Source organism: Acipenser ruthenus, chromosome 8 (assembly GCF_902713425.1).
Source record: "Acipenser ruthenus chromosome 8, fAciRut3.2 maternal haplotype, whole genome shotgun sequence".
NCBI lineage: Eukaryota > Metazoa > Chordata > Actinopteri > Acipenseriformes > Acipenseridae > Acipenser > Acipenser ruthenus.
In genome coordinates this window covers 41,525,755-41,548,049 of record NC_081196.1, presented here as the reverse complement: position 1 = coordinate 41,548,049, position 22,295 = coordinate 41,525,755, and the positions used below count along the sequence as shown (strand labels likewise).

The 22,295-nt window shown below is 35.1% G+C and overlaps 1 protein-coding gene across 5 annotated transcripts in view; it reads left to right on the top strand.

Annotated features, from left to right (window-relative positions):
• LOC117407411 (F-box-like/WD repeat-containing protein TBL1X) overlaps positions 1-22,295 on the top strand; it is a 65,252-nt gene that overhangs the window by 31,975 nt on the left and 10,982 nt on the right. For 4 of the 5 annotated variants that reach the window (XM_034012408.3, XM_059029010.1, XM_059029012.1 and 1 more), the window contains 2 exons: positions 5,723-5,755; positions 18,562-18,668. In XM_034012408.3, coding sequence (XP_033868299.1) covers positions 18,611-18,668 — 58 coding nt within the window. In that variant the 5' untranslated portion in view covers positions 5,723-5,755; positions 18,562-18,610. The remainder of the gene's footprint in view (positions 1-5,722; positions 5,756-18,561; positions 18,669-22,295) is intronic. The other variant, XM_059029013.1, reaches the window with a different exon arrangement.

The window sequence follows — 22,295 nt, the reverse complement described above, 5'->3', positions numbered from 1 at the left end:
TGTTTTTTTATGTAAAGGTTATGTCTTTTAAAATTATATGTACTACTGTAATAAAATTAATTTGTGAAGTGCACAGCATTGTTATTAAGCAAGTTGGCTAAATTGTAGGAAACTCATCTTTCCCATTTAAACATGCATTGTCAATCCCTTAGGAATAGTGAAGCCTGAAGAAAAACAATCTGGGCTGGTGTGAAATTTTCCCAAATTTGTTTTTCTCAAGTCTTGATATGATGTTATTGTGGTATATGCCATTGCCCATCTGAAAATACGGGATTTATTTTTAAGGCTGTGTTCACACTGGGTCCTTTTAGAGGGTTTGGTCCACATTCGCTATGGTTCGGTACGTTTGGTGTGAAGTGGGAACAACAAAGTCCGCTTGGGAAACTAACCGTACCGAGTCCACCTGAAGAGGTGGTCTCAGTCTGGCAAACACACCACCAAGTTTGGTTCACTTGCTAAACCTCAACTGCTGGACTCGGTCATTTTGGACATGTTGCGCGTAATTTAGTTAATATTCTGAGGAAACAAGTAGAGCAAAAAACTAAAAATGTCTTTGGGCACTACATTGGGGTTACCAGACATCCTGTGAAAACAACTTGGATTGTCACAGTTTCAGCCTTAATTTGTTGTCCCAGTCCCATTTTAACAGCTTCAGAGTTGCTACAGCGTCAGTGAATTGAAGAAAACAAAAAAAGTCACAGTTTTTTACTGTGGAAATCTGGACAGTGGGAGAAACCTGAAGCTCTGACAGAAATTTGGTCAGACACCAAAATCCAAGCCGAACTGGACAAACTCACAAAGATAGTATAATTATATCTTAAATTACTTTAATGCAAACAGTAGGACAACCATGCAGAATTGCGTAAACTACGTTCTTCTCCTACTGTAGGCATTCAATACATGTGTTAATTAAATTAGCAAAGTGCTCCCCAGTGCTTTCTTACACAGCAATATGTTAGAATCTAAAACATGCTGTATTCAAAACTGGAGCAATGCATCAATAGCTGCCATCTTTCAATATGCCTTGCAGGATATTGTAAACATCTGGTTCACACACCATAGTAAACGAACCAGACCAAGTCTGTTTGAAACTGACCCAGTGTGAATGCGGCCTAAGACTTAGCCTTGGCATCTGAGTCTGCAATGATCTATTGTCAACGATTCAGTGTCTTACTATTGGTTGTGCTACAGAAGGAACAGTCATTTCATTGGTTCTTTGTTTCCCAGGGGAAGGGTTGTGGAAATGGAGTCTTTTTGAAGCTCGGTTGAGCTGCGGAGGTTGTCCTGTGTGAAGTGTGGATTTGTGCACCGAGACCCTGAAAAATATATTTATTTCTTGGTCTAGTTGCTTTGCTTCACTGTGATTAAGTGTGCTATCTCTTTCAGAGCTGAATATGAGTACAGCACTTCTTAAAGTGAAATGCAGCAAAATTAGATCTGGTAGCAGGAAAACATCCTTTTATTATGACAAACCCACCTACGGGCCCACCCAAGAATATTTTTTGCTATGACTTTAAACATCAAGAAAACCGGTTCTATTGTAGTTGGGCACATTAAGAAAAAGTAACATGAAACTATCAAAATGTATTCACACACATATAAATAAAGCTATAGTCATAGATGCTTATTCTAACAACTAAAAAAATGGCTATATGCAAGAATTAGGGAATTCTTGAAGTGGTGTTTTGTTACGTACCCAATATTTAGCATTTTGTGTTCCATAGTTGCAGAATATTGATACAGCTGGGTTGAAATGAGAAATAAGTTACTGTGGTATGTACAGTATACTTGATCTGGTTGGATTGCAATACCAAAACTTAGAGGGGTTAAATGTAAAACTTGCGTCATAGATTGAATAAATTGTTTGACATCAGTGGCCATTGGCAAATGTCTGAATTGTTTTCTGAAGACCAATATTTGTTTTTGTGTGTATTATTATTATTATTATTATTATTATTATTATTATTATTATTATTATTATTATTATTATTATTATTATTATTATTTTTGTTGTTGTTGTTTATTTAGCATATGTCTTTATCCAAGGCGTCTACTAAATATCACTGTTCTTTTAAATAGATGCAGTTTTGGGGCAATTCAGCAGTTATTAACAGTGCTGCCCAGTTAACCATGTTTCAAATGCAAACTGTCTACACTGTGCATAAGACTGTTCAAAATGCACAACTTTCTGGGGGTAGCTGCTCTTAGACATCTGTGAAAAGCTTTAGCAAGTATTTTAAACAAAGCTCAAATACACATAACGCACCCTGCAAAGAAAGTTCCTTATTTTTAGTAATGTGTAGCATGTGTATCAGGTCTGTCTTTGGCCTTGGAATTTCCTCTCTAGGTAATACTGGCTGTGCACAGTAAACACAGTTGGCCGAGTTCAGCATTCATGTAAAATATGCATAAGCAGGGTGTTGACTTCCAGGTGTGTGTTTTTTGGCTCTTCAAATTCCATTCCATCGAGTGTTAATAATAATTGATTGTGACAGGAGGAGAAAGTGAAGAAGCTACACCTTTTTATGTAAGCCAGTGGTACATAAGCAGCGTTTCCGTCGCCTGGTAATTACCTGTCCAGAGGCAATTTCAAAAGCTAGTTGACGGGCAGAGACTGAAGCTGCCTGTCATTTTGACAGGCAGCTAGACAGACTGTCCCTAACAAGAGTGAATTAGATGCCCTCTAGACTACACCCTTTAAAGGCACAGGCAATCAGATGATATGTTAGTTCCTTCCTTAGCGCACGCTTGTTAACAAAGCAAGTCACCGATAGGCCGATTTCAATCCACTCCCCCTCCTTTCATTCCTCCTGGAGGGGAAGATTTGTTTATTTTGTTTGTTGATGATTTCTGATTGACTGTGCCTCGTATTCATTGAAATGAAAGCATAAAGTGCAGTTTATTGTTCTCTTTAGTTTAGGTATGTCAGTCTGGTCTTATGTAAGTTTGCACACCCTCCTATCTTTTCAGTATTGCTTTAATTTCATTTTCTGCTTCTCATTTTTGGGATGTAATTGTTTTGCGCCTCTAGTACTACATTTATAAAAAACAGCCATCCTTTTTCTGTGGAAGTTTTCTCTATTTTACTCCAATCTACTTCTGTTAGTCTCTGTTTCATACCTTCATAGTTTGCTTTTCTAAAATTGGAAACCTTAGCTTTAGTCATTACTTTTGGGGTTTTAAAAAACACTTCAAATGAGACCATGTTGTGGTCTGAGTTTGCCAATGGCTCTCTGACCTCTGTTTTAGTTATTCTGTCTTCGTTATTTGAAAAGACTAAATCAAGGCATGCCTCCCCTCGTCGGTGCCTTGACAAATTCCATCGTGCTCCCCACCAGGTTCTCCCATTTTATACGGGGGAAGTTTAAATCCCCCATTAGTATGGCTTCTCCTTTTCTACACGCATTTCTAATGTCATTGTATAACAGATTATTTTGCTCGGCGTCTGAATTTGGCGGTCTATAGCATGCTCCTATTATTATGCCCTTTTGAATTTTTGTCCATTATTCTGACCCATATTGATTCAGCGTTGTTTTCTTTGTCCTGATTTAACACCTGGGCTTCAAGACTATTTCTTATGTATAGTGCTACCCCTCCGCCTCTTCTGTCCTGCCTGTCTTTCCTATACAGTGTGTACCCACTAATATTATATTCGTCTCCATCACCTGCTTGGAACGGTAACTGTCTAATAGAGTTTTATTTTGCCTGTCAGCTGCAGTTCTCTTTATTGGCAGCAATAAGGTGCTGCTGCAATGCAAGCTTACTGTATATGTCGTAAGCAGCATCCATTACATATACATAAACAACGTGCATTTTTATTTAAATTATAAAAACATGATTCCTGTTCTATATAACATATTTTTAAACTACATGTGAATGTTTTATTCCATTTGTACGGATTACCAGTAAAATAGGATTTTCAGTCAAATATAAACAAGTAGCTATGGTGACGTCACCAGTAAATTATGCAAATGAGAAATTTGCCATGACACCGCCAGCATATTTTACTTCAGCCTTGCATAAACAACATACCACAATGTTTGCTATACAGCCATCCTTTTAATAATATGCATTATACAAATCAAAAGATCGAATTGTGCATTTGCGTGACATTTAATGTATTGTATTTTATAGTATTCACACATTGTCAAACGGTTTCTGTTAAACAAACAAACATACAGTGCATTCAGGTGTATGTTGTAATATTTTATCAGGTCAAAGTCTGGTCTTGCTGTATGTCTTGGGAGAAGGCGTATGCTTTCACTGTAATGAAGGAAGTGATTTATCAAAGAGCAGTAGGTGATTGCCTTACAGCCAATTTCCTGAAAACACCTGGATTTACTTTGTGTTTTTCATAATTTATTTTACTGCTATGTACCTCAAATATTGATTGCAGACCTTTTCTACACCTTACCAAGTTACCTATACCTGTTGTAGTGTCATAGGTGGACAGACAGGATCAGTTTGAATTAGAACCCTAAAAATAACAGTATTTTGCTGAAAGCAACATTATAGGGATAATCATACAATAGAAAGGAAAGTATACCACCTACAGCAAACTTTAATAATGAAATCCCTTATATATATATTTTATTATTTAATTCACTATATAAGTAAGCATTCATACTTAACCACTGCATATACTTGGATTAACATGACCTAAGATTTGTTTTGGTGCAATACCTTAGTACAGTGCAGGTAGCAAGTAGTTTACTATTTAAATGCGACAATAGGCTAACAGGATGTTAACATAGTTTAAACTCCCGACAGATCTCAACTTGTAATTTTAAACTTTTAAATAGTTGTGTTAATCTGATCTAGCACAGTCCAGTTAATGTCTGGCTAATTGTGTTTTCCATTTCATTTACATCCCTAGCTGCAGATCTTTTGAGTTTGACCTCTGCTTCTAATAAAAACAGAAATGACTGCTTTAGGTGGGCGGAATTGTATTGTAGAGGCTGCAAAACAAAACATCCTACCAGGCAATGTTCAATTAATGGTTTCCTTTAGATTGGCAATTTCTTTTAAATACTAGAGAAGTGGGAGAGCTCTGACATTTTGACTGGAGAAATATTAATGGAATAGGACCAGCGGTACAAATGATTCAGTCATCTGTCAGCCTGATAAATGGATTAGTGTAAGAGGTGTTCCCCTGAGATATGCAGCCCTTCAGGGCTTCTGGCTAATTATATTTAAGTTGTTTTGGACCTGTCTGTGTCATGAACTATCAATCCAGCAAAGAGAAGAAAGATTTGTAATGTTAAATTGAAGTGTGATAAAAAAAAATATGTTAATAAAATATGTATACAAAAATAATTATAGACTGCATATGTTTATAAAAATATAAAACACTCCCCCTCCCCAAACTCCTTCCCACAAAGGGTTTTTTTCTCTTTCCTTTATTTACATGTGGCCATTCCCCAGTTAGCACCCAATTACCTCATTAGGGAATGGCCACACCTTTGATTATTGGCAAGGATAGATTTAACCCCATCCCTGCCAAACTTGCAGTTACCCAACTTTACACCAGCAGCTTCTGCCCTGCCACACTATGTATATTAAAACATAATTAATACAATTCACAATTGTTTTTATTTGTTTTATGAATAGAAAAGGCATTACATGATATGTGTAATATTACCACACTGACATGATTATAAGAACGTGTTTAATATATTGTCCTATGAAGCTGAAACAAAAACATTTTTTTTTTTATTTGTAGAAACTGGAAGAAAGACCACAACCTCTGATTTCGGTAAGTTGTTTTAATATGCCTTTTAAATATGAACATTTTAAATACAAAAGCAGTAACTGTAAATCATAAGCAGTACTAAAAAAAAAAAAAAACATAAACCAAAAATTAATAATTGTTTTTATATTTGGCAATTGCCAGAAAAAAAACACAACACTTACTGTAATCTGGCTCTTGAGGTTGATTTGAAAATGTAAATAGGCTTGCAAATTAATTGGTTTTTTTCACCTTGTGTTGATTATTCATGCATTTGTCTCAATACTGAAGAAAGCCTGGCTTCTGCACAAGTTCAGATCATAATTGCTTTGTAGTATTTCACACATTTATTATTTGGTTAAATGAAGTGAAAGCTTTTTTTTTCCCCTGGAATGTAGCATTAATTTCCAAAACATGTCTATACCTCAGCTAGTATGAATAATTACATTTTGTTTAAAAAAAAAAAAAAAAAAAAATTCTAAAATAAATGTCTTTACAGCATATTTGGTAAGAGTCTCCAGTACATGCCTAACACAGTCTAATAGATGGACGTTATAAAGTCATGTTATATCTGAATACACCAAATATTTTTCAAATATTGATAATATAGTAGTAGGCAACAAAAATAAAGGTGACTGAAGCCTTACTAAATCAATTTATATTTTAGAAAGATGATAAAGTTGATCATCATACATCAGTTAAAAAGTACCGGTAGATGAATAGCATCCAAAATGAATCACAGCAGGAAGTCATAACAAAGAAACGCTCCATAAAAACAGACCTGCTAAATTGTATGTAGGGTTGGGGGGGTGATCACAAATCACTCTGATGAGCATTATGAATAAGAACCATCAGTACTACTGGTTTAAAAATTAGGGTCTTGTGGATATTCTCTGGTACTGTCATAGGCCTATTTTGACTAGATATACACCAGGCTTACATTTCATGTTGTTGTTGTTGTTGTTGTTTTCTTAATTGATAGTGGCAAAATTAACATTTAAGCTATCGGTGTGAAGCTGCAAGCATCTTCTAATGATCTAATTCATATGATTACTAACACTGTTAGTCCTTTAGCATCACCAGCTGGGTTGTACGCTGTGCGCATTGAGCATCTCCCAGTTAAAGACTTAAAGAAGGCAGAGAGCCTTGGGGATAACCTGTGTTAACGAGAGGGCTACGGATTTTAAGAACATCACTCTGACATGTGTTCTAGAATGGAATTGTGAACCTAGGCCATGTGTGTCCTGAAGCATTAGACTCATAATTAAACCCATAATAAATGTTCTTTGTGCTTTGTGCTTGTACCCAGGGTAGCAGAATGTCCAAAATCTTTGGGGCACAGACTGTAACTTGATCTGACAGGAATGGAATTATCATGTCTATTTAATCCAACCAAATAATTCTACATTTATATTTAACAAAATGTATAGGTTAGGTTTAATATTTCTGATATGAGAATCAATTAGGTATACAAAAATGATAGATTTGAAATGTGTTATGATTATACAACAGACATCATTCTTTTAAAACAACATCATTGACTGTGCCCTGCTAGGACTTGCTATACTGCGGTATGTTTTGTTTTAACACACGTACGCATTTACTCAGAATGCCAACAACCTGTTGTATAAAAAACAGTATCAGTGGGAAATCTAAATATGATGTCAAACAAAATTCTGGCAACATTATACCGTATTTGCTCGAGTAAAAGTCAATCCCTGTAAAAGTCCCGGCCCCCCGTGACAGTTCCTGGATGTAAACAAACCTGGGATGCATTTTTTTATACATAGACAATGTCACGGAATCGTTTTCGCCAAATATTGAGATGTTTGCATTTTAATTTGAGAGAAATTAGAAGCATTTGTTCTGGCAACAAGGGCCCACAACAATGGAGGTGCTGCTGTTTACCACAGAAGCACTATGCTGCAGGGTCACGCAATAGAAAAAGGTATTATTATTATTATTATTATTATTATTATTATTATTATTCTACCCCTCCACCCTCCATAGCATTCATGCAGCCGCCAGTCAGCGCAATCAGTAAATACAGGCTTTTACTATAAATTTATAGATCGGTTCATGTGTTTCCTCGTGTAATAGTTGACCCCCCAACTTCAGGATTGTGTTTTGGGTTTAAACTTCTCAACTTATACTCGAGCAAATACGGTTAGTCTGAAATGGATGGGAGGGATACAAACAGGAGTCTAAATATGTATTTTCATTATGCAGCAGTTAAACGTAAACTAACTGATTTAACTTTGCACTTAGACTTTTTTGGTGGAATGGCTTTGTAGAATACAGTATGCAACACATTTAATGAAATATATAGTCCCTTAATGCATTGAAAACATGTGTATCTTAAAGAAAAGTTGGTCAGTTGGTTTCAAACTGGAGGACAACTTGGTTAAAACAATAAATATATATATAAGTTGGGGTCATTCCAAAATAAAGTGCAATAACAGTAACAAATCTGCATATTGTAAATGCATTGGTGGTAATATTGCTAAGAACATCATGTATTTATTTTGGAGTCTGATTCAGTAATTCCTGCTAGATGGTACAGCATTTTGCCAAATTCTTTAAAGATGGGTGAATATCTAAAAGTATTATTATTATTATTATTATTATTATTATTATTATTATTATTTATTTCTTAGCAGACGCCCTTATCCAGGGCGACTTACAGTTGTTACAAGATATCACATTATTTTATTTTTTTACATACAATTATACAATTGGGTTTTTACTGGAGCAATCTAGGTAAAGTACCTTGATCAAGGGTACAGCAGCAGTGTCCCCAACCGGGAATTGAACCCACAACCCTCCAGTCAAGAGTCCAGCGCCCTAACCACTACTCCACACTGCTGCCCCTAGTTGTTATATGAACACATTTTTCTTTATAGTTTATGGAAAAATAAAAAAATAGAGCTGCTTCCAGAGCCAGAGCCAGTTTCAAAGGTGAAGCAGCTGTTTCATTTATTTATTTATTTATTTATTTATTTATTTGAATCTGTGTGTATTAGTTTTTTTGTTTGATAGAAAGCAAAAAAAAAAAAATGTAAACAAAAGAAAATACAAAAATGGATTGACAGATCGTACAGTCTTAAAAAAAAAATTCTTCAACCAGCACTTAACATTTCCAAGGCTGTGCAGTGAACCAATCTTCTTGGAACACACTATTTAAAGTTATGGCTGCAAGCCAAAGTCAAGTCGGCCTCAAAATAATACTTTACCAAACACACTTTTAGCTTTATTTTTACTCTAACCCCATTAAATGTGTATTAGTAAAGCCTACAGGGCAAAATAATTAAATACCCAAAGATTGATTCTTGAACAAATAGAGCTTTCCTGTCTGACACTCTCCATTTACAATTGCAAATCACCAAACTCAATTATGGGATACATTTAAAGGCATGGTGTAAAAACCCCAGTGAATCTTGGTAGTGTTTCATACTTAAAAAATATCAACCAAATGGAGCTGTTAGCTAAAAGTTATCATTACCCAACAATTAGTGTATTCCCCTCAGAGTAATATTGTAAAGTCATAATTGTTTGCATTCCTTTTATGTGATTTATCAAAATTGTAAAATAAAAAACAGCAATGTTTTTGGGTCTGATGCTCTTGCAGTGTCAGACAAATGGACTCCATGAAGTCTTTGGCAGGAAGAATATTAATGGCCATGTACCAGAATGCAACATCACAGTTTATGTAGGTTGACAAATCAGAACTGTATGACAGACAGATGGATAAAAGTGAAATTTGCCTTGACTGCCTTATGCCAACACTGTCCAAGCTGGGCATGCATTTGTTTGCAGTTATTCCTTTTGGAGGGTAGAGTCCATGTCAAGGCATATCTGAGCCTAATAGCTGTGTCAGTTTTTCAGAATGTAATTTTGTTTTGGCTGTCTCGGCCTAGCAGTTTGTGAGATATAATTATCCCTTCTTGTTAATCCTGAAAATCTTTAGCTAGAATTTTTTTTCTTCTTCTCACTTTGTTTTGAAATGCCATATTTTACTGGGAAAGCTAAGAACAGATCCAAGCTTGGGGTGCTTTTGGGCCCAGGCTACAGCTGCATAAGAAAAACGGCTTGCTGCCATGCTTCCTGCATCGAGTTAATTGGTGTTGTAAAGTAGAAATAGTTAACCCCCAGTTCGAGGTTTGCAAAATGCTAAATGTTTCATTGTGTTAATCTTTCTCAAAGAAACCCCTTATGGACACTGAAAAGAATGACCTGTGTGGATAGGGAATGTTTTCTTTGAAATTATTAAACGTGTGTGTTTTAAAACCATGTTTCTTCCTTGTGGGGTCTTTTCTGTTTGTACAGGTTAATTATAACTAGTCACCTAAGTTTGGACTTTTAACCGTGATATATTTTCTCAATAAACCAACTTCAATTAGTGGTGTTTGACTCATCAAAAAGTATACTACATTATATTATAAAAATATTGGTCTTCAGTGATTATGTAGAGCCCATGTCTGTCCATTACAATCTACTTACAAGCTATCCCATTAAAACATCAGCATTGGTTTCATTTCTGTAAGCCAGGCACAGACTGCTGTGCTTCCCGGAATAAGTTTCTTTGATATAGGCTGACAGTACTCACAATCCTGTAGCTCTGATTTGAAATCTGCTTTAAAAAGAATTTATTGTAACATGATGTACTATGAGGACCCTGGAGCTTTTTTCTCTAACATATTGGAAAAGAAACAGGCTGCCTAATTTAACACTTTTACAGCATGGCATTTTTAAAAAAAAATAAAGCAGTACTTTTTACTGTCATTATGAAGATATTTCGGGCAAAGGGTGTTTTACTTTATTCTCACCTCCGCGTGAAAGATTCCAAACTAGATAAATAAGGTGTCTAAAATAACTAGACACAAATAAAAGATTGTTATTTAAGTAAGCTAACTTAAAGGAGAAAACACCAGCACAACATGAAAAATAAAACAGAAACTATTCCACCTTGCTGTTCCGAATGTGTTTGGTCATTGTATAATAATCCGTATGCGTCCAAACATCTGCATAATGCCACATTGCTATGTCCAGAATCACCATCCTCGAGCATTTCTTCTGAGCCAAAAAACATGACTTCCGCACGTACCCTCACATGTGCTCTGAAACATATCGGCGCATGCCCAATGAAGCGTTGTATAAGCTACATTACCTCCGTGTGGAAACACACTAGTCTGTGTGACAAACATGGTCTGTCTAATTTTCCATAAGGAAGGAACTTGTACCTGCTTTCTTTTTGTGTAGTAGACATCTTTCAAATTGTACGTGTTGCCTTTGCATGTTGTATTTTGATGTATTATTATGATTAATGTTGCATTCAATTAATAATTAATTAATTAATTTATTTATTTATTTAAAAAAAAAAAGCTGTGTAAGTGGTTGCGGGGAAATGAAAACCCAAGATGGAGTTGTTCTCATTTCCAACTAATGAAGGGACCTACCCACAATTATAGCAGCACTGTGTTATTTCAATATACGTCCCCAAAGTCTTAGATATAGCGCCAGCTGATTCGGAATGTTTGCAGAATGGACACGTATCAAATAAACTAGCAAATGAGATTCGGAAACGATGTAGTTCCTTTCGGAATGAGGTCTTTGAGGATGATCCAACCTAAAAAAAAAAATATTGCATTTTTTCATCCTTCGTGTTTGGTTTTCATTTGCATTTCCTGACACAACACCTGCACAATCATCTACACACTGAGTTTGGCAAGTCGAATTCGGCCACAAATTCTATCTCCCTATCAGTTTCTGAACAATCTGATGTTGAAATATTGTCTGGCATTATTTTGGACGTTCTCTGTGTACAGTCACACTGTGTTGCTCAAGAAAATTAGAATTGAAACTGTTAATGACACAACTTCGATATTTCACAACAAAAGCGCACATGATGCATAATTTACTAAACAACAAGAGGTTCTATTATAGTAACGTTTGTGGTTCCAGTTAAGCCTGTAAATCTCTGCATCTTGTGGCAGTGGAACGGTATGTTTTTCTTTCCGTTTCATTGGGCATGCGCCTGTGACAGTACACGTGGAAGTCAAGTTTGGCTCAGAAAAGATGCTCCAGAAGCTGATTGATGATTTTGGACATTGGCAATGTTTGGACGCATATGGATTATTATACAATGACCAAATACATTCGGAACAGCAAGGTGGGATAGTTAGTTTTATTTTTCATGTAGTGATGATGTACCCTTTAAAAATGGGTTTAAGTGTTGTTGTCTGTTTTAATGTATATTGATCTAAAGTTATACTATGTTTAGAAAAATTAATACTTTGCATATACATACAACCATTGTTGAAAACCAAAAAGAACTGGCAAAAAAGCCATATTTTGCTAAAATTACAAGTTGTTTTTAAAATCCAAAACTACCACCTGCAAATCCAAACTCATGTACAAGCTTACAAACTTAAATAAAATGTTGTTTTACACGCGAATTGAAACGTAATAATGCACTATACAAGAAATGAAAACACAAACAACCCTCTGGAGCTTTTAATCATTTTATTTATTTTTTTACATTCCTGTAGCGCCTCCTTTTTTATTCTACAACCACTGGCAGCACTGGCACGAGTTCTCTGACTACGTGGGATTTTCAGATGTCATTTTTAAGCTACCCTTACCAATAAACTTTCTTTATATTCATATATTAAAAATATAATTAGTTATATTCAGATCTACATTAGTTATTTAGGGAATATAGCCATCACGGTTCTAGTGAGTGTAGGGGATGTGTTTCTTTTTTCTAATTAATTTCAATCTTGTATAGGACACTACAGACAATTTCAACCATAAGATACTGTTATAAGTAGGAAGCAGGCTACAGTACGATGTTAACGCTGTACTATGCTGTGTGTTTTTAGTGTTCAGTGGCTGCCTCTAATCAAGTTGAGCCTATTTCTTTCTTGCTGTGTCAGGCCTGCAAACAAAGTGAGCCGGTCTGTCACATACACTGTTAACTTGACCAGAGGTAGCTAACTGAAACATATTATGAGTCATGAAATATAAATAAAACACGGACGAAAACCTAATATTAATTTTATAACCTGTTGTGGTTTTAAACATTTCAAATTCTTTAACATTTACATTCTAAGTGTGAGATCTACACAACAAAAATATAAGAGCTATTGTTATTATAATACATTCCAATGGGGATGTGACATTAATGTGTCTTTAATTCACTGTTAGTTTACTTTCTTTTTTTTCTCATACTCAATGTACTGTCATAGGCAAACGTGAAACCCGGTTTATATCACAAATAAATTATGCCTGCACGGCAATCCATGCTATAAAGTGGGTTCATCTGTATTTAATTTAATACATCAGGATTTGCATGCTGGGTAGATGTTTTAAAGTTAGTTTGGTTAAAGTTTTGCTTTTTGTAAGAATAAATTCATAAAAATGAAAATTGGGCAGAGCAGACCACAGCAGCATGATTTTGGGAATAGGCACAATCTACATTGCCAGATGAAAGGAGGTTCAGGACAGAACAGTATTGTTTTCAATGCATTTTTAAGAAGTGGTCTGTGAATTTTGTCATACTGGGTGCAGGTAAAATTATTACACCAGTAAAAAAAAAAATGTTAATTTTTTACAGCTGTGGTATTTTGCATGTGTTTATGAAACAGCAGCTACAATATCAGCCTTTTATGTCAGTAGGGTTAGTCAAAATACAATTGGCCTCTGTAGTATTACTGTAAGCTTGCGTATTTTAACTACATTGATGATTATTTAGACAAACTGGGATTTTATTGTGCCAAGTATAGGTGGTTAAAGGGTTTATGGTGCGTTGTGTTCTGTGTGAAATATTTTCACTATTTTTATTTATTTATTTTTTAAACGCATCAGTGAACAACCCTTTTTTATCTGTGAAAGTAACAAAAATTATTAGTTTATGCTAAACTTTCAAGATACATTTCTTTCTGTAATATTAAGCCAGTTAGGTTGAGTTTATTGACTTTGAACTGGAACATATATGGGCGAGTATGCAATTTTAAAAAAGAGGAAGAGAAAAAAATTCATTGCTGGAGTGACACTGTGTAAAGTGCAGTGCTGTTCAAGCAGCAGTGCTCCACAGCGCCCCCTGCCCGACGAAACTCGATCTCACCTCGTCCTTCACTCAAGCTTCAGGCTACTTTCATGGACCATTCCTTCAATGTCCACGTGATGCTCATTCTGTATTAATGCAGGAATCCTGCATGAATCGCATTACAATCACACTGCATGTACTGTATAGCAGGACATTTATTTATCATGATCTGTGTTGCTTTGCCTAGAGTAATGCTTGGTTTAAAAGTAGACTCTGATTTTCTGTTTAAAAAAAGTGGTACAGCCAAATCATTTTAAGCATTCTCATGAGGGAAGCGTATGTTCTTGTAAATTTGCTGCTGCATAATATCTCATAAACCATCTGGGATGTTGATTTCATATTTCAAAGCTGCAGAAACTCTAATCTAATGGTACCCTTCTTTTTGTCCTCTGACTGGCTGTCATAATGGGCTCATGGAAGTCACTTGAGGTTTAACAATCGTTTACAAGACCTGGCCAAGAAAAGTGCGCAAATAAACACAGAACAGCTTTCTGTTACATAATCATCAGTTTTGTCATGTAGAGAGACCAGTCTATCTGAAGATTTCAATGAGTATCCTGCAAGAACAATGAAACCCTTTGTGGAGTAAATATACAATTCTGTTGCAGCACAGTTATAGCTGTGTTTATTTTGTTTTATTTTGAAATCAGCTGCATGATTCTAGATACTCAGCGGTACCATGGTTCTCATATTCAGCAATACGTACTGTCTCCTGCGATGTTGCTCTCAGGTGTGCTATTTGGCTGGTTGCACCTTGTTTTTAGAAACTCACTCAGACATTCGCTCAGGAGGCAGACATATTTCATCATATTAACACAATAACGTAGCTGTCTCATGGTATCGCTGTCTTACCGCTTACAGCTTAGCTATCCTTAAAGAGATAATTTATCTAAAATTTCTGTTTTGATTCTGTAAAAAGAGAGACAGCATTGCTGCCTGCCACAGTTACTCATCAAGCTAATGTATTTTACAGGACTATTAATAACAAGTCTTGAATCAAAATCTAAAATGGAAATGGCTTCGAGGATGAAATTGCTGTTGAAAAATATGTATTTGATGCAGTGAAGATGAATTTGCTGGAGAAATTACTTTGCCATTTATTAGACATTCTCAACAGACCAGAACTAAAATCCCAATCTTTGTGTTTGGCAAGGCGAGGATGAACGGAAGCATGAATTAGCAGATGTTTCATCATTGGGTGACTCTGGGTAATACTGTACTATGTGGCACTTAGTATTATTGTCATTACAATAGGGTGGTTGAATAAATCCTTTAATCTGCTGATCCAGGGAAGGCACAGAATGCACCTGCAGCATAATGATGATGGCAGTCATAATTCATTTCATGGGTGACTTGAAACATATAAGAGGTGGGAGGGTTGGATAATAAATGCTGGCCAGGCTTTCGTGGTGTTTTTCAGTCAAGTCACACATTGTAGTGTCTTTGGAGTAGTGAGTGATTCTGTTGGATCAGAACAATGGATTTTTATTTAAAGTCTAATGATACTAAACAGTGCAACATAGTCAGATAAGAAAGTCGAAGTAATGCGCGGAAAGCTGCGTTGCTGGTAATTTGTGTTTTTGTTAACCCACTGCCACTACTACTCATGAACCATTCAGATACTAACTTGCATTTTTCAGTGCTCTGGAAACTTCTGACGGTACCCTTCACTTCGACCTGTGACCTAAGATGAATGCCATATTTTGAGCATTGTGATTTTTTCAGCTCTATCACAATTGTGCACAAACTGCATACATATTTACCTGACAATTTGCGAGTTTCAGGGTTGAAACCACATGCTGATTGGTTGTAGCCGGTTTTCCTGGATACATAAAGTAAGGTTTTGTCTAGTTCCCATAATTTTGAAGTGCCGGTGGCTTTATATAAACCCTGTATGTTAAATATGTCCATTAACCTTGGCCCTAATATGCCTTTAAGTATACTACAGAGACATTACACTTTGAGTTATTGTCTTAATATTTGCACAGCAGTTTTCTAGGATGTTTGTAATAAGTTCCATTTGCTCTGTTGTAAATCAAAATGTACCATTTCACTGTTTTAACTTTTCAACATATTAATGGCAGTTATTTCTTACATAGGCCTATACATTTTAGTTCATGTTCATAACCAATTCTAAAAGACACCAAACTGTTATTCACAAAATTCCCATTTCTGTTAACTATTTAGGAAACAGGGGCTTGTCAATTGATCAGATGTTGGTCTATATAAAAGTAAGTTTAGTGTCTGGTAATTTAGATAATGAACAATTCAAATAGAATTGCTGAAAGAATATGCAATCTAATGTTCACTCATCTGTGCTTTGTTAATGATGGATACTTTTGTTCCAAAGAGTAAAGCCATTTATAATTTCTGAAGAACATTAGGGTTTTTATATTTTTTATATTTTATAACCTAAAGCTGCATGTAGCTTAATTAAAACGAATGCTGAATATTGAATAATATATTCACTGTTACAGTTGTTCTTTTCCTAACAGGGCTGAAGGTTAGTATTTCGATTGTCGTGTGTATTACAGTTTTTACATTATTAACATGTCTTTTTAAGTCTTCGTTTTACAATCTGTTATATTTTGAATATATATTTTAAATACAACAGGGGCCAAATTACCTTAACAAGCTTCATCTTCACATTGTTTACAAGCTGTAGAAATCCCCTATGTTTTCCCATACTGTCATGTTTTTGTGTAGGGCAAAACAACGATCTCTTTCTGAATAAACTAGGAACACCCAAGTACTGCATTCACCATGCAGTATTACTGCATTACCATCTAAATGAGCATTTTACACAAAATAACATATGATTACTTCTAGAATGCTCTTGTTAGTTAGAGGGAACATTTAGGTAAATGACTCATTTAAATTTGGATTTTTAGCATTCTATTCACTGATAAATTAGAAAAGGATTCAGGTTCATTAGCCAATCAGCTTCCAGCTCTAGCAGGCTTCTAATAGACAGTAGATAGCTGCTGGAACGTCACTACATCAACTGTGGATCAAACTTAAAATCAATTCGTGCTAGTGCTGGCTTTTTCATTTTGACTTGCTGTATTGAAAGTTCAGCAAATACTAAACTAAGACACAATCAGTTCAAATGTATTTTATTATCCACAAAAAAACAGCCAACTAATACTTTGCACCGACTAAAGCAACCAATCATGTATCCACAACTGCCAAGCCAATCGCAGCCTGTCAACTCAACCCAGAGCTCAGACAGCATCTTTCAACAACAACAAACCGAGACATGGACAGCTTTACCATGTGGTATTTGAACTTGACTTTCGTTAGCACCCTTGCCTTCAGCTCATGACGCATAACTCCAGTCGTGGTCAACTACAACGCAGTAGAGCCTCCGTCGATGGGCACTATCGCTTAATTACAAACTGTTGCTTCCATTTTTTAATCTGCTGCATATCATTTTGTTCACTTAATACGGCAGAATTAACGGTTAACAAAAAATGCCTTTTTATTTTCTTAAACATTATTATTATTATTATTATTATTATTATTATTATTATTATTATTATTATTATTATTATTTTAAACCACCAACACTATTTTAACTGTTTCTTTTGAGGAGGTCTTTCTTTCCTGTAGTTGTGAAGACATATTGTTGTGCTATGACCCATAGTGACGACACAATTTTGTCAAAGTTCAGCAAATATTAAAATAAGTCACCCTCTTAAATATATTATACTAACCTTAAGCTACATTCATTTTACTAGTCATTATCCTTGTGCTAGTTTTGTAATTAACACAATTGGATGCCCTTGCAGTATTTCCCTCAATGTGAATCCTTGAAATATCTTAAAACAGTTTTGTTATTTTTAGAATAAAAACTAGGTCTGTCATGAATCATATAATTAATGTTGTTCAACCTTATGTGTTGTCAACATTTATTTTCCAGTGGATTTTCCGTTGACAGTACGTTCAGTATTGTACAGTAGAGAGTTAATTATCCGATCTTTGATCAACCATACTGTGGTGTGTTACGCACTCGGCTTCTGCTGCTAAAATGGTTTAGTTGCCAAAAAAAGCACCAGCAGATTGAGTCAAATGAAAGTTACAAAATTATTCAGACCAGCAGAACCTTTGATATAGCATTGTGTGCTTTTAAATTTATGCAAAAATTCTGTTGCATCGATTCTGCAATAGTTCTGCATAACTAGTAAGCACTCAGCACTAAAACAAACTTCATACGTTATTTTAGTATTTCTTAATGGTTTTGAAAGAGTGTGCTGATTTATTCATGCTAGACATAGTAGCCAAGGTCAACACAGTGACATTGTTTAACCTTTCTAGTCAACTATCTTTTGATTGCTTTTAAGCCATGATTTATACAAATCCTAAATCCTGTGTCCTACACCTGTCAAATCATTTTACTCCTTACCTACTGTATCCTGGCACAGAAAGCACTTACAACGTGCATACCTAAAAATACCTCAACACCTGACAAGAAGAATGGAATAACTTTAAGATACTTTGTTTCTCTTGAAAAAAACTACTGATTTTATTTATTTATTTATTTATTTATTTATTTATTTATTTATTTGTTAATGTCTCATTTTGTTGCAGCAATTATTTTCCACTTTCTGTTAAGTTGCTGAAAATGACCATTCATTAGGAGATATATGGAGATATATAAAATATGCAATTAAAAGTAAAAGTAAAATATATATCTCATAAGCTTTTTTTTTTTTGGTTTATACAGATTGTGGAACACCCTTTTTATAAACCTCATAATTTGAGGTGAGGCTAAGATGAGTATAACCAGTGACGAAGTGAACTTCTTGGTATATCGATATCTCCAGGAATCTGGTAAGAAACGATTTTCAAGATTAAACACTGTTAACATATTGACTGGCTGTACAAAAGCTCAACAACAGCCCCCCTATTTTGTAACTGCATATGTGCTGTCTGTGCAGTTTAACCACAGTGGGTGCTAACAGTATGATTATGTCCAGGATTTTAAAAGAGGCTTTATCTTTTTGGTGTGTTCAGTAAAAACTGTAATTCATATATCAGCTTGGTTTCTGGTCATCTAAATGAACACACACACTTTTGATCTATGTGTGTTTTTTAAGCAATTTAACAGACGAGCAGTATTTTATGTTGAATTGTCCTCATTGTCATAAAAAAGAAACTATCAAGAATCAAGTATGATCTTTGTAACAAATCTCTATGTAAAGAAAAACTGAGGTATAAACTATTTTGTTCTCCTCAAACAGACGTAAATATACAAGAGAAAAAGAGACAGACTCAGACCAGTGATTGTAAATAATGTAAACGACTCCAAAGACCACCAAGCATACTTGAGGCTATGAAAAAGCGTATTTTACTGTGGTTTCAGGAATGCAGTTCCACTATCGTGTGTCCTTGTTAATGTCCTGTAAGTAATTGCTGAGGTCAGCACGGAAACTTCAAGCCAGACATCAGCGTAGTGTAGAAATAAAAAGCTGTAGGAAATCTTGATTGATTGAAGTACTAAAAGCAGAAGAGGTGGTTGCTCTACTGTATTGTTGTCATATAATAGATTTTGCTCTGTATCATTGTAAATGACTCAATTTATTAATTAATTAATTAATTAATTTATTTATTTATTTATTTATTTATTTTAGTCTATAATGTGCAATATCATTCTGAATGATTACAGACTACATTGCAGTTGGGCAAGTAGAACTGGAAGGTTCACTCACTTTTGTTATCGGTGCTTAGATTCATACTCCCCAGGAAAACGAGTGTGTGGGAGGGTTAGTGTTTTAGGGAAATGTAGAAATATAACTGCAAAATACCTAAACAGAAAACCACAGTTACAGCTACTTTATGTATGTTATTAGACAAATGAACACCAGTCCCTAGGGCTGTTTGTTCTTTCAGCAAAACACCTGCAGTAGGGACCATGGCTGTTGTGAAGGTAGCCATTTCAGTTTTGACATAGGGACCACAGGGACTACATTTTTTATTTTATTTTCCATAGATGGAAAATTGCCTGTATCATCATACATAATTTGCAGTGGAAATTATAGACTATTGTGTTAATTATAAAATAAAATAAAATAAAATTCTTTAGAGGCTATATTATGTAGTGACAGTTGCTGCTGCTACTTTCATTACAAATTTCTCCAAAACAATTTTAGATGCCAACTATACAGTTTTGGAATTTTCTCGGCCAAAATCTAGCATTACCCTTCACTTTTGGATTCCGGTTGATAAAAGCCTAACACTTTATGGTGTTTGGCATGCTACTCCATAGAGAACTGTATTCTGTGAGTCTCCTTCGTCAAGCTCAACTGTGGCTATTGTACAAGAACAAGTACTCTTTCAGGTCAGTAACTTAATACAGCTGCCTCCTTACAATGTTGTAGTCTCATGTCTCACAGACACCATCGTTGAGGTCATATTTACAGGGTTATGTACAACCTGCTAAGTGCTGGTGACCCTGACATTGACCTTTTGAACTGGTGTGCCTATTTTGTGGTAACAAGCTCTATTACGCATAAAATTGTTTGATCGGTATCGCTGGCCATACATTTATGTCTGTGCTGAATTAAGTAAAAGTTTGTCTGAGTGCCATTACAGCAGATCTCTGCACATGTGATTTTAAAGAAAATGAAATACATTTTAAAAATACAAATACACCATCACAGATGGCCTTTGATTTGTTGTGTTGTTGTGGACAGTCCTTTATATCCCTGGGGAAACACTGATCATTTTTGCCCTATGCTCATCATATACTGGTTTAACCGTTTTATTATTATTATTATTATTATTATTATTATTATTATTATTATTATTATTATTATTATTATTATTATTTTAATATATTTTTTTAATCTTTTTGATGCATTGGCTGTTTGCATCACTGTTTAAAATAACAAAACAGTTGCAAGGCTTGCAGGATTTTTGTATTTGTTTTTTTAGAAAGGAGTTAATAAATACATGCTAACTAGTTATCTAACTCTTATGTCAAGTGAACCTGTGCTGTGGTTCTGTGGTTTATTTTCTGGTAACCACAAAACAATTTCATCATTACAGTAACAAGTGACAGTAGAAAGTAATAATAGATTTCTAGCAAAACTGGATTTGATTGCTTTAAAAAAAAAAAAAAAAAAAAAAAAAAACATGCCTTGTAATCAGTCTGCTATGAATCCTGAATACTGAAAAGCACACAGACATCCAGCTTGTGTAAGAACGCCTAATACCATGTGTGTCCTCCCTTGACCTGGATCACTTCCCCCCCCCCCGAGACACATGGACTGAGTTAGAGCACAAATCCAGCCCTTACTTAACAGTCAGCTTATCGTGACTTAACCGAGGATCATCTTAGCCCTTTGTTTCAATTTTGTATGTCTGAATTTAGATCCACAGATACTGTATGATTCAAACTGAAAAGAAATAAATTCCACTCTTCTGCTTCCCTGAATTGCCTTGTGTTTATCAACGGTTATATTCTGCAAAAGCAGCTTGATGTGATGGAGACCTGACTTGAGATTTTTCTTCTTTCTGGTGGTGTTTTAGGATTCATACCATTTTATTATTGGGGTTGTACATACTACTACGACTACTACTACTAATACATTAATAAAAAACAGTTGACAAATGAATAGTTAATGAGATAATTGGCTCTATTGGGTTCAGTGTGCAGAGTATAATGTTTCTACCAAACACAGATCTGTCTGTTTCATTTTAGTCTCATTACTAAAAATGCTCCTTCTTGTCTAATTATCTGTTACCTTGAGGTGTAGACAGTTGAGGTATACGTTTCAGGTTTTGGCTAACACTTTTTACAATGGAGAGGGCACTGACAAAATCTGCCAACCTTAATCATTTCAAGTGTGTGCTGCCCTAAACCAGCCTCCTATATCTTTGATTATTCTGTTCTTTCCCAGTAGTTCCTTTTAAGATCACACATTCCACTGTAAACTATGGCTATGCTGTAGATCACTGGCTGTTCTACAAAGGGAATTATCCCCTTGTTCAATGTGGTCACATCAGCTCATTAGTCCTGGCTGAGTTCTTCAGACTTGGCCATCTTGCTTAAGGTTAGCATCTTGGATTTTCTAATATGAATGAATGTTACTATTTTTTTTTTATTTTAACATTTAATCTTTTCAAATCTTTGTTTACAATTTCACTTTTCTTCACTTTTTGTTTGGGATGTATTGTAAGGTCAACTACATCTTACATACCTTGAAAAGCACTGTCTTTGTGTTCTTTGTAAACTGTTTAACATTTCAGTTTGGCATTTGAAATGTTAAACAGAATACCTTTTTGTGTACAAGCAACATCTAAGTAAACCAGAGGAAATGATCACAGATAAAACAATAACACAGTCAACACCAATTTGCATGTTTGGTACATTTGTCTGTTAATACTACTGACCTTTAGTGAGTCTGCTTACTAGTGGCGGAGTCTTCTCTGTGCAGGGGAAAATTTAATACCAAT